General features: G+C 30.9%; 1 protein-coding gene and 1 long non-coding RNA gene across 3 annotated transcripts; both read left to right on the top strand.

The window, feature by feature from the left end:
- Positions 1-318: 318 nt before the first annotated feature.
- LOC106418739 lies at positions 319-2617 on the top strand. Of its 2 annotated transcripts, none has more exons than XR_001283723.3 (7): positions 319-642; positions 785-887; positions 1121-1205; positions 1328-1373; positions 1692-1969; positions 2112-2191; positions 2376-2617. It is a non-coding gene; the product is annotated as an uncharacterized LOC106418739 (long non-coding RNA). The 2 variants fall into 2 exon arrangements; XR_001283722.3 differs by having other exon boundaries at positions 2302-2617.
- A 4536-nt stretch (positions 2618-7153) lies between these two features.
- On the top strand, positions 7154-15155 carry LOC106418924 (protein DETOXIFICATION 21). The gene is made up of 8 exons (XM_013859656.3): positions 7154-7664; positions 12757-13298; positions 13754-13840; positions 14006-14062; positions 14154-14392; positions 14483-14601; positions 14690-14776; positions 14909-15155. The coding sequence occupies exons 1-8, from the start codon at positions 7395-7397 to the stop codon at positions 14990-14992; spliced, it is 1485 nt and encodes a 494-aa protein (XP_013715110.2). The 5' UTR covers positions 7154-7394; the 3' UTR covers positions 14993-15155.
- Positions 15156-17128: the final 1973 nt, after the last annotated feature.

Raw genomic sequence — 17128 nt, 5'->3', positions numbered from 1 at the left:
AATTATTTTGAGTCTTCAAAAATTTATCCTATCTAAAAAGATAAAAAATAAGTCATATAAATAAATGTAAGATAATTTTTTTTAAAAAAATTAACATATATGATTTATTAAAATTCATTGTTTTCATTACGTAAAATAATTTTTTCAATAAAAATATTCTCTGCAGCTTCTTAAGCGGGAGTCAAAAAATATACCCTCAGAATCTAGTATCTAAACTATACTAAAAGGAGGATACTAAAAATAAGCCCTCTAAGGGTATACACGTCGGATTGAAAAATTAGCCATTCATAGAGCAGCATTCATCCATGTCATTTTGATTAATCTTGGACACGTGTTCTCTTCTTTCTTCTATATTGCCGGCGACGTATCATTTCCTCTTCTTCCACCACGTATTTGCAACCGTCGAATTAACTCCAGCTCTTGACTCCTCTGCAATTAAATATCGAATACTTCCTCATCCTTTCAGCTTCCATATTTAGGAACACGTTGGCAAGTCTCTGCTCATTTTTTTTCTATTATTGCAATCCTCTATTACAGCTGGAGAGGGCAATGGAGAGGCAGAGAAGCTTGCTTGGGTTCGTTGAGAGGCAAAAAAACTTCCCGGGTAGTAATAGAGAGAGCACCAGTTGTGGATCCAGTTCGGTAAGTAACATTATCCTTCTACAAGATCCATTTATTTAATTACCTCTGACAATGAATTCACGAATGGATCCAGTTATGCATTCCGCCTGAGTTTATTCACCTCCAGTTATTCTTACAGTTGATCTAATTTTTTGAACTATAGTGGAACTCTATAAATTTGCTAAGCGATCATTCATGGGCATGATGAAGAAAAAGTATTCGACTTCTGCTCACTCACATGCTTCCTCCTGTGCTGATTGAGAAAGGTTTATCCCAATTGCTTCAATAAGTGTGATTTTTATTTATTCTCTGAGAGATTAGCTATGATGTTTAAGGGGTTTAAGGGTTATGTGGTATTCTCTACTATAGTGTCTCTGGACCACTAATTGTTACATCCTCCTTTTTCGTTTCAAGCACTTCCTTTTATAAGAAATCTTTTGGTTGCTCTATAAATCTCTCCAAAACCATAAAGTGGCATCCTTTATTTATTATTCTGCAGATGGTACTCAGAGAAGTTCGTGAAAGGACAATGAGATAAAGAAGACTGTGTTCCTGAGTGAAAAACGTAAATAGAATGTCTCTTGGTAACTCACCACTCTACTTCTCTCTTTTATCTCTATTCATGTTTTGTCTGATATTCCTTCCTAATCAATTTATAGGCTCACTTTCTGAGTTTCATTTTTTCTGTTCTCATGTATTCAAACAGGAGAGTTTAGATCGAAAACTTCTTACGCCCATTTTGGAGTTTTCTGGTGAGTTGAATCCAACTAAACAAACTGATGCAAAAGAATCATACTTGACCCTTAATGTTTCTCAATAACATTGTCTCTATGAAGCAGATCCATAGAGCAACTTTTTTTAACTATATCGGAAAGCATATGCGATTCTATTACTTAGGAAGGCAATCAAAGTATAAGGAGGATGTTGTATTCTTTATTAGGCATCATCTGTAAAGCAGCATTCATTGTTTCCACATAACTATCTAGATAACTGTTGTTTCAGAGAACATTTTCTCTCTGTGGGAGTCACATGTCATGTTAGTGATAAACATTTGGCTTTTAAACTTTCAGACATGATGGTTGCCCTTCTGATGTAAGCTTGGGATTTCTGCGTTTGCAATCTGGTGAGTCAACATCTGATCTTATCGTGTTATTTCAAACATGGAAGCGGGTAGATTGGGCTCCAACAATCGGTTAGAAGGCTTTTTCCCGGATTACTCCAGCAGTTCAATAATAGCTGATGTTATCATATGCGAAAATATGTTTGGGGTGCTGACTTCTTCTTCTTCATCAGCTGATACTCCCCTTCGTTTCTTTGTTTATGACAAGTATTTAAAAGGACTAGAAAGGTAAATATACCTTTATATTTGAAATCTGAATTGGAAACATTCTTCAGTCAAAAGTTAATTGAAATCTGAATTTTCCAGAATCCTGAAACACTTTCTAAAGCAATAAAAATTGAACACACTGTGCTTACACTTTCTGGCTCAGGAACTCTAGAGTGGTGACAACATTACAAAAATACTTTCAAAGTATTTGGACCATTGGGATCATCACACTTCACAGCAGAGGTGCGTTCAAGGAACCATCTATTGAATATTCTGTCAAAAAATAGTAACACCATGTCATTCACTAATGATATATTGTTCGTACACTCTTATAAACAATGATGTTAACGTAGGGTAAGTTCGAGTTTAGCCCCATCTAATGTGTGCCACCAGATAAGGCTCTATGTAAAAGAGGTTTTCATTTCAGATTATTTAGACCGGGAGGTGGTGAGAGATTTCTCTTTGGTGTGGCCTTTCAAGAAATCTGTATTTCTTTTTTATTGATATCCATTTTAATGCAAAGCCTTCAACATATATATTCTGTTACGATTTTTTCTATAAGTTTCTTAATATTAAACTTACGTTTCTGTATCGTGTCTCAAAGGTGCAGATCATGATAAACTGTATTGTGAAGAAATCTTTAAATATGATCTTTTTGAATTTCCTTCAGTGACAATAGATAAACTATGCTTCAACTCTTGACATTTAAAAATAGTGAACAATGTGATTTATCAAAATTAAATTGATTTGATCCTTTTTTTTAAAATAATATGTACTAATTTTCTTATACAATTATTATATGTTAAAAGAGAAAGTAACATTCAATACTAAATACATACGCTCTTAAATTTCTCCCCCAAATATAAATTCCACTTTATTTTATGTAAATTTATGGATGTTTTATAATTTTAACAAAAACCTCTATAAGATACTCTTAAGTCTTTAACACAAATTAAAAAGCAAGAGATTCCCCTCTATCGTAGCGACACGACAGTTTTTGTTTTTGTTAGAGAACTCTGAAATGCAACTATGTAATTTGTGTTTCGTTCTCATGGTTTTACATATGTTTCTACCACATGGAGTTGCTTTACCCACGCCTTAGCTTATTTCTCTCCATTATATATACGTTTAAATCTCAGTAACACGCTTTTGTTTATCTACATTGTATCAAGCGAAGTTTGTATCTTAAAGTTTTGTAATTCTCAACCATTTTATTTGCTCTGGGACAGAAAACTTGGGAGAAGTTGAAGTTAGCTTCTACACACGATCACATTGGCAAGGTGGCTAAGATCTCTATTTTTCTGTGGTTCTATACATAAAAAAGTTGTGATTGTTGAAACTCAGTCCATGCTACAGAACTCTAAAAACTTAGAGAAACGTGTTGGCTGGCTCGAGGAAGAAAGAGCAAAGAAAATAGACATATCATCAGCCTGGAAGAAAAATGAAACTTGTGAGGCAAGAGATAAGCCAAATGCAATATGCGGTTGGAGAAGCAAAGACAAGCTACCAAAATGAGAATATACAGAACATTGCAGATATGAAGCAGTTACGAACAAAGAAATGCATATATCAAAAATTTCTTACAGAAAGACCGAGTTAGCTGAAGAAATGTAACCGAGGTTTTGCACAAAGGGGTAACGGAGAAGAAGAAAAAAGAACGGAAACAGGCGGATCAACTCATCAAGTTCCCATTGAAATAGGATCCACGCAAGGAAAAGCACTTGCCATTCGTTGGTTATAAGGGGCATCCCGAAAACGTCCGGGTCGAAATATGGCTTTCAAATTAAGTTCCGAATTAGTGGATGCTGCCAAAGGGAGTGGCGATGCCATACGCAAAAAGGAAGAGACTCATAGAGTGGCAGAGGCAAATAGAGCGTTTGCACATTTTCGTTAATCCATGAACATGATCTATATAGACACATAGATCTGTGGATCCATACATCTCGATCCGAAAAGAATCAATAGAAAAAGAAAAAATCGGATGAAAAAGCTTAATGTGGATTTAATAGAAGTGAGGGAGTTTGATTGATAAGGAGATGGAGGCTTAGAGTCTCAGAAGTGAAATGGAGAAGAAAGTAGATGTAACAAACTCAGAAGCTATGGAAGCTAAGCTAACAAGAGTGAAAAATGGAAGTTTCCCAAGGCTGCGTAGAATGGAAGTTTCATCCTTCCATCCTTGGCTTCAATCAGTTCAAAGAGGCGTGAAATACATTATAGCACTTGAATTTGGTGAAAATTTTAATTAACAAATAAAATTTTACTAGAAAATTTATAAGATTAAGAAAAAGAAGATTCATTTACTATATTTTTTTTTTGTTTTTTTCATCAAAACCTACTAATGGAAATAAAAACGAAAGAAATATTATGATATTTTATTTTTCTTGTGTGGTTATCAAACTCAATCTTAAAAACATTGACATGAAAATTGAAAGAAAAAAACAACATTGATTATTACATAATCAAATCCTTTTTAAGTACTAAAATCTAAAAAATAAATTTTTATTAATAAATTAGAATTTTTGTTTTTGCTCACGAAAACACATCATCAAGTGAGACATGAATTGACACATCATCAATTTTTTTGAAATATTATAAAATTTGCTACATTTGGAAATTTATCTAATAAAATTTATCAGTAAAACATGAATTTTATTTTCTCCACTAAACTCTAATAAACTTCATTTAACCTTTCTTTAGTTCTAAACTTCATCACATTAATTACAATCTAAAATAATAAAGTAGAAGAGAAAGGTTCCACAATGCGTCACCTCACCCCTCATATCCCTTTTTTCAACACGTGTCGAGCAGAGCATTGATGGGCCGTGTCGAGCAGAGCATTGATGGGCTTTAGTTATTTTTGGGTCATTCCTACTTTCATAACTGTGGTCCGCTTTGGCAGAGTTAGATCATTTTTTTTCTTATCCTTCCTCTTCGACCCCATAACCATATCGTTTGCCATGGTCCCCAATTAGATTATCTGTAATGTTTTCTCTTTTTCTTAAACACATGCTTTAATTCAGTCATTAAACACCACCTCATCTCTCCTCCCACTCCGCCTCATTTATTCAGGTTCCCGAACGATTTCTGTAACATATACAAGCTCGACCGATAAATAAGTCTTCTGGATACGATGAAGACCTACACCGTACACATATCTTACAGCCTAACCATCTCACGCATCACCATTATTGGCTTTGCTCATTCTAAAAAGTGTTCCCCTTGCTATTTCTTAATGTTTGTTTGCTCTTATGGTGCATCTAAATTTGAACATAGCAGATTATTATTAAGTAAAAAAAACAATTTCACGTTCAAATTTGTTAATCTTTGAGAATTGACTTAAGAGATTAACCTTACCCTCCATTATACCAATAGTAAAATTTCTCTTATAATATGAAAAATAAACCTATTATACGAATGCCACCATTGGAACATCGCCTCATCTCTAAAAACAGTTTCAAAGAGATATAACTCAAAAACTCGCAGCAAGAAGAATGACAGCAACAAAGGTAGCTATTCTGAGAGGCAGTTGAATCTGAGTCAATTGATTATGTACATTCTCTAAGAACACAACAAAGTCAGAGACTCGGAGTTTCTACATGAAACAAGAACACCAAAACTGGATTTAAGTTTGCCTTATCGGCTTAGTGTTGCAGATCATTGTCAATACACTCTTTCAGCTACAACCAAAACATAATAATAAAAAATGTTAAGCCTCCAAATAAAAATATAAAAGATTTTAAAATTTAAACAACGAAATATTGATGAGTGGACCATTATCCTTTACAACACAATTATCTTTACAATACAACTATTTATCACTAATCCTCGAGTAAACAATTTTATTACCTGCCACAACGATTTAAATAAACAAGATTAAAGCATAAGTTGCAAGATTAAATAGTCTCCGAATTAGAAAAATATTTTACTAAATACATATTCAACAAATCCATAATAAATTTGATTTATTAATGTATACTAAATATTTTACATAAGTAATTGTTAAATATTACAGAAGTCATTTTTAACTAAAATAATAAACTTACCCTTTTATAAATTGAAAATATAATAAACTGAACAAACATATATTATAAAACATTATTTGTTGTTACATAATATGTCCTAATTATTATTTATGACACTGTTGAAACTATTTGCCTATTATTTTAAACATTAAATTTTATAATTTTATCACATTATATTTGATTTTCGATGACTTTGCCTGGAGTTGGTGTACTAATTTGTTATTGTGAAAAAATTAGTTATTGTAATAATATAAATTATTACTTTATATTTTTTCAACTATATGAAATTAGTTATTGAAAAATCTGATATTCTTAGGAAAAAGTAACTATTCTTACTTTATATTTTTCTCAACTATATGAAATTGAAATAGAAAAAAATAAAAAAAATATAAATCATTTTATTTTTCTTAAATTTTATTTAATAATTTTGTGTTCTTTAACAAAAATATTGTTAGTGGTCAACTCAAACCAACAAAATAAAATTTTCAATATGCGAGGGCTAATAAACAAGAAGCGCGAGGGCTAATAAACAAGGAAATGAAGAACATGATTAGTTCACTCCAGTACGAGCCACATCATAAGCTCGAAGAGTTATTAAGAAGATGGTTTGAAGTAACAACTTATGAGTAGTTTTTACATCTATAGAAGAGTTTTTCAGTTCTTAAAAGGGTTTGATTTGTATATAGCATTCTTTTGATAGTTCAATAAATTTGAAATTTTATCAAAAAAAATTATCATATAATTTTAGAATAAAAACAGATTATATTTATTACTTTCAATATAAAATAAAGTTTCAATGATTTATAATATTTAAATATAAATAGTTTTAAAGTGAACTCACCCGCCTGTAAGGCGGGCCAATCTCTAGTCTCAATAAAAATTTATATCCCACTTGAAACAAAAGACGGATATCTAAGCAAACATATACCTTTACGAGAAAACGGATATCACGGATGAATACCATTTAAATGAATTAAATGAATTAAACGGATAGTCAACATGAATTAGACAATAGCGGTGGTATAATTTGATTGTAAGTGGTTACTTCTCCGCTCTTCCTTTTTATGGTTGATAACGTTACACACAACTAAATTCGGACACGAGACTCATGTGTAACATGACATTTAAAGAAATAATAAAAGGTGAAATTGGACGATCTTATGAGGTGATTTTGGGTCATGAAATCTTATTATTTCTCGGAGTATTTTTTTATCTACCAACTGCGACTTGCTGCAAGAGGCGTAGGCGGCTTTCGTTTCCCAATAAAAAGGAAAAATACTTCACTAAATAAACATAAATTATATAGAGAATATTCTGCTTCTCACAAACCAAACCAATCCATCAAACTCTGTCCTCTCTCTACCTTCTCTGGTCTTTCATTTCGTCCTACCTCTCTTTTCCATCACAACAACCGAGATTCCACCATGTCTGGAGGAGAAGCAAATATCACGGTCGCTCTGTTGAATAAGCCGGCGGAGAACGACAGAGAAGAGGATGAGCTGGGGATGAAGGAGAAGGTTTGGAATGAATCAAAGAAGCTATGGGTTGTGGCAGCGCCAGCGATATTCACGAGATTCTCTACTTTCGGAGTTTCCATGATAAGTCAAGCTTTCATCGGCCATCTTGGCCCTATCGAGTTAGCCGCTTACTCGATCACTTTCACCGTTCTCCTCCGTTTCAGTAATGGTATTTTGGTAAGACTTTTATTACTTCTCCATTTCGTTATATAATCTAGGTAAGAGCATCTCCGACACTTTATAACTTCAAATATAAAAATTTTTATTTTTTAAAAATGAATTTTAAAACTTCAAATTTGAAGTTTTGGAGAGTGAAACTCTATATTTGAAGTTTCACTACTCAAAACTTCAAATTTGAAGTTTTATATTTTTATTTGTATTTTGGTTTCTATATTTACACATAATATTTATAATTCATAAATATTTTTTTGTTTATTATTTTAATCCTTATAAAATTATATCTCATAAATATTTTAAGTTTTGTTTACAAAATTTTAGTTTACACATAAAATTAAATAAAACTTTAAAAGAAGATTTAAAATATTTAAAACCAGATTTAGATAACAAAAATATACAAAAGAAACTTAACAAAAAAACTTTTTAAAAATTACATGAAGACATAAGTATTACACATATTTAAAATATTGCAACAACACTAATAGTTAGGTAAATTTGATCCGGAACCTTCAAAATTTTCAAATATTGTCCAATTATTTTTGTGTAATTGAAGATGGTTGTTGTTTTTGTTGTTGATGTTGATGATGTCTTTTCGTACAATTCTTTCTTGTTCTGTTGTTCATATTGAATATATTCACGAGTATTAATATCTTTGATAAAAGTTAGTCTTTTAGCAATATTTTATGTTTCTTTTTTACTGTTTGTTATGATCTAATGTATTTACAAGTATTAATATCTCCCGATTTCAACAATTTTTATTTCTAATCTACAAATTAAAAATGAGGAAAGCTATTTTTACTTCAAAATGCACTAGTAGATCATATATGCGTTACAAAAATTATTTTACGAAATAATATGGTATTTTTTCTTGAAGTTTAATATTAATTAAGTTATTTTAAAAAAAATATATATATATTTTAATATAATATTTTATTTAATTAAGTTATTTTGTTTAAAATTTTATATTTCAATATAATATTTTATTAATTAATATTGTTGTAATATGTTTATATATGTGCTAGCTATTTTAAAATAATATTTTATTAATATTGTTGTAATATGTTTATGTTCAAATTAGTTATAACAAATATAAGGGCCATAATATAAAATAAATAATTTTGAAATTAAGTTTGAAGTTCTGCTTTTGGAGAATAATATTTTTAAATTTTAAATACAGAGTTTTAGAAACTTCAAAATAATTTTTTTTTTTTAGATGCTCTAATGATGATGAATCAAAGCATAAAGATTTCTACCAAAAACACTACGTTGATAAGTCCATCTAGTCGTCGATACTGATGATAAAACACTCTAGGCAATGTGTGCTATTTTGGTTTTTAATTTTTGTCATCGTGTTGTACTTTTTCAATAATTGAGATGCATTATTAAAAATAAATTATTTTTTTCACAGAAAGAAAAAGAAAAAGATTTTGTTGTTTACTATTGAGGAAAAATGGGTTTTCAGTTATATAGTGTCTGGTCTTACTTGAAGACCAAAATGGTAAGCAGTGATGTCAGCTTTTTTGACCCTCTACCACATATGTGTAACATGATAATAAGTAGGGAGTATATTATTATTATAACAAATTTTACTATATATATAGATGGAGAAGAAAAGATTTTCTTGGTACACTCGCAATTCTGAGAAACCTAAAGAATTCTCTTATTTTTATTTTTTTGGTAGTCTAACTGATTTTAGAAAATAAAATATAGTAATGTAATAAAAATAAAAATATTGTTTGTCTTTGAAAAAATACTGCACTTTCTAACCTATATGGATGGCCTTAGAAATAAATGTCTTTCAAACAATCACTTTGAATTCTTACCTACTCGCAGTTATGTGTACCAGCCATTTATTCACTAATAAAGTAAAAAACGTGATTGACCAAAAAAAAAGTAAAAAAACGTGTTTTCTTGTAGACTACTGATATTGTTTTTTGTGACTACCGACTACTGATAGTTATTTCCTCTCCGATGGAAATTTTTAAATAGCATAAATAATTTCGTGTTCTATATAATTGTTCTGATTACTTGTCGTAGAATGTGCTGGTTTCTTTTCTTGCGTGTCATTGGGTTGACAATTACACTCCAAAGACCAAAGTAGTATTATATTATGTATCTTAAGGCTTCTTTAATGAAACACTATTTTTCCTCTATATTATGATATTTTAGGGCTTCTTCAACGAAACAACTATAATAGAGTTGATTTGCCATTGCAATGTTTACTAGTTTTGTGTTTTTTATAAAATGTTTTTTATTTTACAAATAAAAAATGTTTTATGTTTACTATTTTTAGTTTTGCTTAATTTCGTATATTGATCTAATAATATTTGGATAAGTTCCTTTTGTGAAAGCTATATATATATTATGTCTAGTTTGTTCTATTTGGCTTCTATATTATGTCTAGTTTGTTCTATTTCGCTGCTATAAACTAAGTAGTTGGCTTTAGGAGAAATCAAACTGTTAATCTGATGATACTAACCAAAATATCGATATTATTAAAATTGAAATACATTTTGAAAATAACCTTTACTTGACTTTAATATTTACCAACTTGTGCCAATAAATTAATAACTATTAGATTTTTGACCCGTGTATTTTTTTTTGAAGGATCACATTAAGTTTGATCATAGTTTTTATTTGTATTTGCGTTGTGTTAATATATTGTCTTAGATATTCAATCAACCAAAATTATATGATTATTTTAAAAATTGAACCGACCGGTTGGATTCAACCGTAACTCCGTCATTAAATGGAGTTGGGGTTTTTATAAAATTGGATTTGTGTTGACCCAAAAAAATTGCTAAAAGCTGTTAGAATTGATAACTTGAAAAACTCGGTTTATAAATTTAGTTATATTTCAACGATTCTTCTTTCAGTGGTTGTACGTCAAATACTATTTCTTCTCTTTCAATTAGCCTTGATTTAGTTGGATTTATTAATAAATTGGATACAATGATGGATAAAATAAAGAAGAAAATTTCTGCGTCAACGAAAATAAAAAAAAGTTAGAAAAATTTTATACATGAAAATGTAAGATGAAAATGGAGACGAAGATGAAGAAGCATGAACAGCTAGATGTTGCTTTTAGAAAGAAGAAAAACAAGAGAAAATTGCCAACACCGAACAAAATTCAACATGGTTGTCCTTTTGCTATAATATCATCATTAAATTGTCCCTTAAGTATAATATTTTTCATAATCCCAAAAGTAATCCTTGATTAATCAAATTAATCAAATAAATACATTTTAAAAGTATTTAAATATTAGAAAACGAATTAAAAAAAATATATATATATATATTATTTTTTTTTTTTTTTGATATATTATTTTATATTATATATATATATTATTTTAAGTCAACATTTTAGAATATAATAATAAAAACTAATAAAAATAATATATTTAACGTTTTTATATTAATATAAAAATTCGATATAAGCATTTGAATTCAAACTAATTATATAAATAAATACATTAATAGAAATAAATAATATATTATAAAAACTTAATCAACATAAAGAGCAGACAAAAAATTAATATTTTTTTTATAAATTTTAAATTTAAATTTACAAGCAGCTATTTCCAAAATACCAATTAAAAGTTTTTAGTCGATATTCAACAATGTTTAGTGTATGTTAACTATTTTATAAATTATTTAAATATCTTAAACTTTATTAAATACTTAAATGTTTAATCATATTGGATAAATAATTTTATACTTTAAAAATTTATAATAAGTAACATTTATATACTAATATTTTTACGATACTTATATACTTAAATTCAATTATTAATTTTAATATATAATGTTAATTGAAATAAAATATTCTCATGCATAGCATGGACAATAACATTTATATATTCCCCGTGATATACACAATTGAATATTAAATAATTCTATAAATAAATGTATTAATAAAAATAAATATACATATATAATTTTAGTCGATATATGTTTGTAAATATATAAAAAATGTTGAATAAATATATATATGTTTGTAAACATATCAAAAAAATCAGAAACATATGTTTGTAGTGTTTTAGGCAAGCACATAGATTACAAATATTCAATATTTTTAGAATTTTTTTGTGACCAAATATACACGTTTTAGGAAGTTAGAATATTTAAAATATTTTAAGAATATTTTCTTAACCGAAATTCTTAAATTTTCGCAAAAATCAGGTTTTCTTATCCGTATAGTGGAGTTTCTACACTGCATAGAACAAAGACAAATTTTATAAGCAGATTCTACCTCATGTAGCCGTCAGAGTAATGTCTAGATTTCACATTCTGCGAGTTGTAGAGTACATAATAAAAGTTGAAGCTAGCTACATTTGACAGAAAAGTAGTTATCTTTACAATTAGTAGAATTCAAATTCTCCGTATTTAGAATTTGAAGTAAAAGTAGATTTTTTGTTCTAAAAAAGTAGACAAACTTGTTAAATTTAGAATTCACATTCTACTAACTCATTTTCCATAGAAGATAGATTCTAATTTTAGTAGAACGTAATTTTAAAATTTAATTTATCAAATTTTTCAACCAAAAAAATATCAATTATTTTTATTGGAAAAGGTAAAAGAGAAAAAAAGTGGACAAAGAATTGTTTATACCAAAGGAACAACTATGCTGAATTTTTGTTCCGTTTTAGCAATTTTCCAAAAAAAATAATTATTCATTATTATTTAATTTAGAATATTCTAATACTATAAATTGTATAAAAATAAAATAAAATAGATCGATAATTGTATATATACATATTCAGGTGATATTACCATATATATTATAAAATTTTATCATTAAAACCTATTTAAACTGGTTGACTCAAATTATAATTCCTGGTTTGGTTTTTAAAACGTTGAGGATATTCTATAAAAATCATTTGTTATTTAGTTGAATTATTAAAGTAATATATTTTCTAGTGTATTTATTCATAAAGCATAATATTAATATGCTTTTAAAGGTTAATATATCTATTAAAAATACATGTGGTGATAGTATTGTTTTATAACTCGCTCATTAAATATTATCGTGTAAATTTGTTAAAAATATATATTAATTGTGTAAATTTGTTAAAAACATATTGTAATACAGTTAGGCATGGCCAGTGCACTAGAAACACTATGTGGTCAAGCTTACGGAGCAAAACAAAACCATATGCTCGGAATCTATCTTCAAAGATCATGGATCGTTCTCACAGGTTGTACAATTTGCCTCATACCTGTTTACATCTTCTCGGGCCCTATTCTCTTAGCCTTAGGACAAGAGGAACGAATCGTCCGTGTGGTTCGGATCATAGCCCTATGGGTCATTGGCGTCAACTTCTCCTTCGTACCATCATTCACTTGCCAAATGTTTCTCCAAGCTCAGAGCAAGAACAAGATCATTGCCTACGTGGCTGCAGTCTCCTTAGCGGTCCACGTGTTCTTGTCATGGCTCCTAATGATTCATTTCGATTTTGGAATCACTGGTGCTATGACCTCGACGCTAGTTGCGTTCTGGTTACCTAACATTGCTCAGCTTTTGTTCGTCACTTGCGGTGGGTGTAAGGACACGTGGAGAGGATTCTCTATGTTGGCTTTCAAAGATTTATGGCCCGTCTTCAAACTATCCATGTCTTCCGGTGGAATGCTTTGGTAAGCTTAGTTAGTTATTTATATATATATATATATGAAGGAATGTCTCATCAACCAAACATTTGCATAGAAAAGTTTTACGAGTGATCCATCTAGTAGTTTTGTGGCTGGAAGATGGAGCCCACCATCTGCCCATGTGATTATTAATTAGTTTAGAATTTGATTGAACATATTTGGTTACAAGAGAAAGTTCATATAGAGTAGCTTTATAGGAAATGAGACAAATGTTCGAAATAGTAAGAGAAAAGTCAAAAAAATTACAAGCTCTTCTATGAGGAGTGACATTGTCAAATATTAATAACTCAGTTAAAATAAGTCGAGTCGTATGTGTAGACTAGTTCTAAACTGTAGTTACATTTACGCATTTAACCATAATACATATATATATATACGTATAAATATTGAGAGTTTCGCAAGTTATTGTACTGGTTATTACTATGTGGTTATTTGGACAGCTTGGAGTTATGGTATAACTCAATCTTGGTACTGCTCACTGGAAATTTGAAAAACGCAGAGGTGGCTCTAGATGCACTTGCAATCTGGTATGTAAACCACAATTAAGCTCTCTTCTCGGTCCATTCCGTTGTCTTTTCAAATTTAATACATTTTACTTGATTCTTAAATTAAAACATGATCATGAATAGTAAAAGATATATAGCAGTATCCAAGTATTTATCGATCGACTCTTCTTTTCCAATTATTTGTAGTATCAACATAAATGGACTGGAGATGATGATAGCACTTGGTTTTCTGGCAGCAGCAAGGTACGTACATATACTTACACAAAATAATTGATGCTAATCTATGTCATCATCTGATTCTTTTCTTTTCGTTTTTTATTTATATATAACATAGTGTAAGAGTGTCCAACGAGCTCGGCAGAGGAAACTCAAAAGGAGCCAAGTTTGCAACATTGAACGCGGTTTTCACGTCTCTATCTATAGGATTTGTCCTATTCTTCGTCTTCTTGTTTTTAAGAGGAAGAGTTTCCTACATTTTCACTACAAGTGAAGCTGTCGCAGCAGAAGTTGCCGATCTTTCTCCACTTTTAGCATGTTCCATCCTCATGAACAGTGTTCAGCCTGTTCTCTCAGGTATAATTTTGCTGTTTGACCTGTGATGGTTACTAATATCAAACCGATCATTGAACTAACATGTTTTTGAACCGTCTTAAACCGGAACAGGAGTTGCTGTTGGAGCAGGATGGCAAGGATATGTAACTTACGTTAACCTTGCTTGTTATTACCTTATCGGAATTCCTTCTGGTGTTATCCTTGGCTATGTCGTCGGTTTGGAAGTCAAAGTAAGTTTTCTTTTTCTTCATCGATTTTTCTCAATTTTCATCGATTCTCTTGGAAACATCACATCAGTTTATTTTCTCTAAATTTTAGGGTGTCTGGATCGGAATGCTCTTTGGAGTATTCGTTCAAACTTGCGTGCTTTGTATCATGACTCTGAGAACAGATTGGGATCAACAGGTTAGAAATTGATTACTATAATATACAACAATATATATTACGACATTTTTTTCAAAAAAAAATAATCATTCAGCTCAAGCTCGAGCAAAGTTCTGTTTTTGGAGCTTAAACTGTTTGTTACCAAAACTTCAGGTGTCTACATCGTTGAGACGTTTGAACCGGTGGGTTGTACCAGACGAATCTAGTGCCGTAAACAAAACTTCATCAGAGGAGTAATATTTATTTGGATTCTGAAATTCTCATATTCTAAGAAGTCATAACTTAATATAATCAATGCAACTCTTTAGCACAAGAGTGTAAAATTTATATCCAGCATGGTGTATCGTGGCTGACTTGTAATAAGAGGATATCAAATATTATATTTTTCTTTTCCATAAAATTAGCATGCCTTAAACCTGGAATTTCGTAGGATGTTTATGTTAAAAGCGTTTGTTTAAAGGTATAACTCAAGCATATGTTTTTGGATCATGGTGTTCTATCACATTTTCACCAAATAATGATCCATCCATATCTTAAGTCTAAAAACTACCATGTTCCAAGATTCTAAGATGTGTGGTTTTGTTGTTTAGATGTAATTGATACTTCGGAAGCTTTTTCTTTGGAATTAGGCCTTTCATGATCTTTTGGAGAATTGGGTTGCTGTTATTTTAAAGTGAAGGTGGTGAATAATGACGCACCTACAGGATTTGATGGATAATGGGACAGTGAACGAGGTCCTAATAGACCTACAGGAAACTGAGGAGGATACAGGCAGTGCGGAAGGCAACTGGTTAAATGTTTCACCCTCTAAACAAAGAAGATCAGGCAATTAGTCATTGGCTAAGCAAGCAACATTCTCCATCAAGGTTTGCGGTATTAACGGAGGATGAAAACAGAGGATGTAACAGAGAACAATGGGAATGTTGAGAAAGTTGAACAAAGCGAGAAGGACAAAGAGGAGGGGGAAATATTAGAAGAATCGCCAGAGCTGTATGATGATGATACAGAAGAGGAAACGGAAGCCGTTGACTCTGGTACTCAAAAGACAGAAGAAACGGAACAGGCTAGGCGAGGAGAGAGAGCCCTTCGTTCAACTATGCCTCGACTGTCAAAAACACAAGTCAAGCAAACAAAGGATGTCTTAGCTCCCTAGGAAGTTCTTCCTAGTGCTACAGGCAGAACAAGAGCAATCAAGAAGAAATAATCATGTCGGGTTTCTCTTGGAATGTTAGAGGTTTTAATAAGCCTGTCAAACATACAATAAAGGAAATGGATTCTTAATCATGGTTTTCAGTGTTAGAAATTCATGAGTGTTTGTCTCATGTCAAGAGAGTATTCAGTTAACCACACAACAGGAACTCACCATTCAAGATCAGAGACAACCAACTTGTGATTGAATCCTCACACAAAGCATAAATATAACCAAGAATCCTAGACAGTAAATTGATTATATAAGGCAGAGAATCTCTAGTTTGAATCTAATCCTTGAGAAGTAACACAATACTTTAGAGTTTGTGCACTTAAGATGAATGAGATTTAGAATCAGTAAGCTAGAGTTTAAAAAGAGATAAAGAAGAGTTTAAAGTGAGTTTTACAAGTATTAGGCTGCCTTAAGAGAAAGAGAGTTAAGGCAGCCTCTAAACCATAACTCTAAACTCCTTACATTGTGAATATTGTTTAGACAAAAGCAAGGGAGAGAGAGCCACGAAATTAGACTAAGAGAACTTGTATTGATACTTGATAATATGTTACAAGTGATGGAAAAGCCTTTAAATAGGCAAGACACATGATTAAGCAATTACTAAGCAAAATAAACATAAACAAATAATTCTGTAGGGAATGAGATGAGGCCAAAGGAGAATATGGACAAGGGAAGGCAAGACCAGATGAGGAAAAAGGGACATGAGAGAGGTTGGCACAGCCTGCTTGAGTGAAAGTGACAAGTCCAACTGCTTCTCCAAAGCAACACATGTGACTTCTTCTTGTCTAATTCAAACCAGATCCTTTCTTTTGAATTCAAACTGGTTACCTTGACTTCTTAGAGGTTCCCAAAGTCCATTTTAGTCTCCACAACTCATTCCTTGCCTCAGTTTTCATGTCCATGATTTCCTGTCCATGATTTCCTGTTCATGATTTCCTGTCAATGATCTTCTGTCCATGATTTTTTGTCCATGATCTTCCTGTCCATGATCTCCTGTCCATGATCAATCAGGTTCTTCATGTCTTTACTCTTGCTTTTTATTGTTTCATGTCAACACTCCCCCTCAAGCTTGACCATAGGAGATCCTTGGGAAAGCTTGGAACTGAGAGTACTTGCCTCATTAAATACCTAAGTATGGAAAACCTCATGGGATAAAACCATCACTTAGGGAA

Source organism: Brassica napus, chromosome A8 (assembly GCF_020379485.1).
Source record: "Brassica napus cultivar Da-Ae chromosome A8, Da-Ae, whole genome shotgun sequence".
Taxonomy (NCBI): Eukaryota; Viridiplantae; Streptophyta; class Magnoliopsida; order Brassicales; family Brassicaceae; genus Brassica; species Brassica napus.
This window is presented reverse-complemented; position numbering and strand designations above follow the sequence as displayed.

Coding starts and splice junctions, on each gene's coding strand:
- LOC106418924 (XM_013859656.3), top strand. CDS start 7,395: ATGTCTGGAGGAGAAGCAAATATCACGGTCGCTCTGTTGAATAAGCCG. Junction 13,841..14,005: donor CTAGATGCACTTGCAATCTG/GTATGTAAACCA, acceptor AATTATTTGTAG/TATCAACATAAATGGACTGG. Junction 14,777..14,908: donor GAACAGATTGGGATCAACAG/GTTAGAAATTGA, acceptor CCAAAACTTCAG/GTGTCTACATCGTTGAGACG.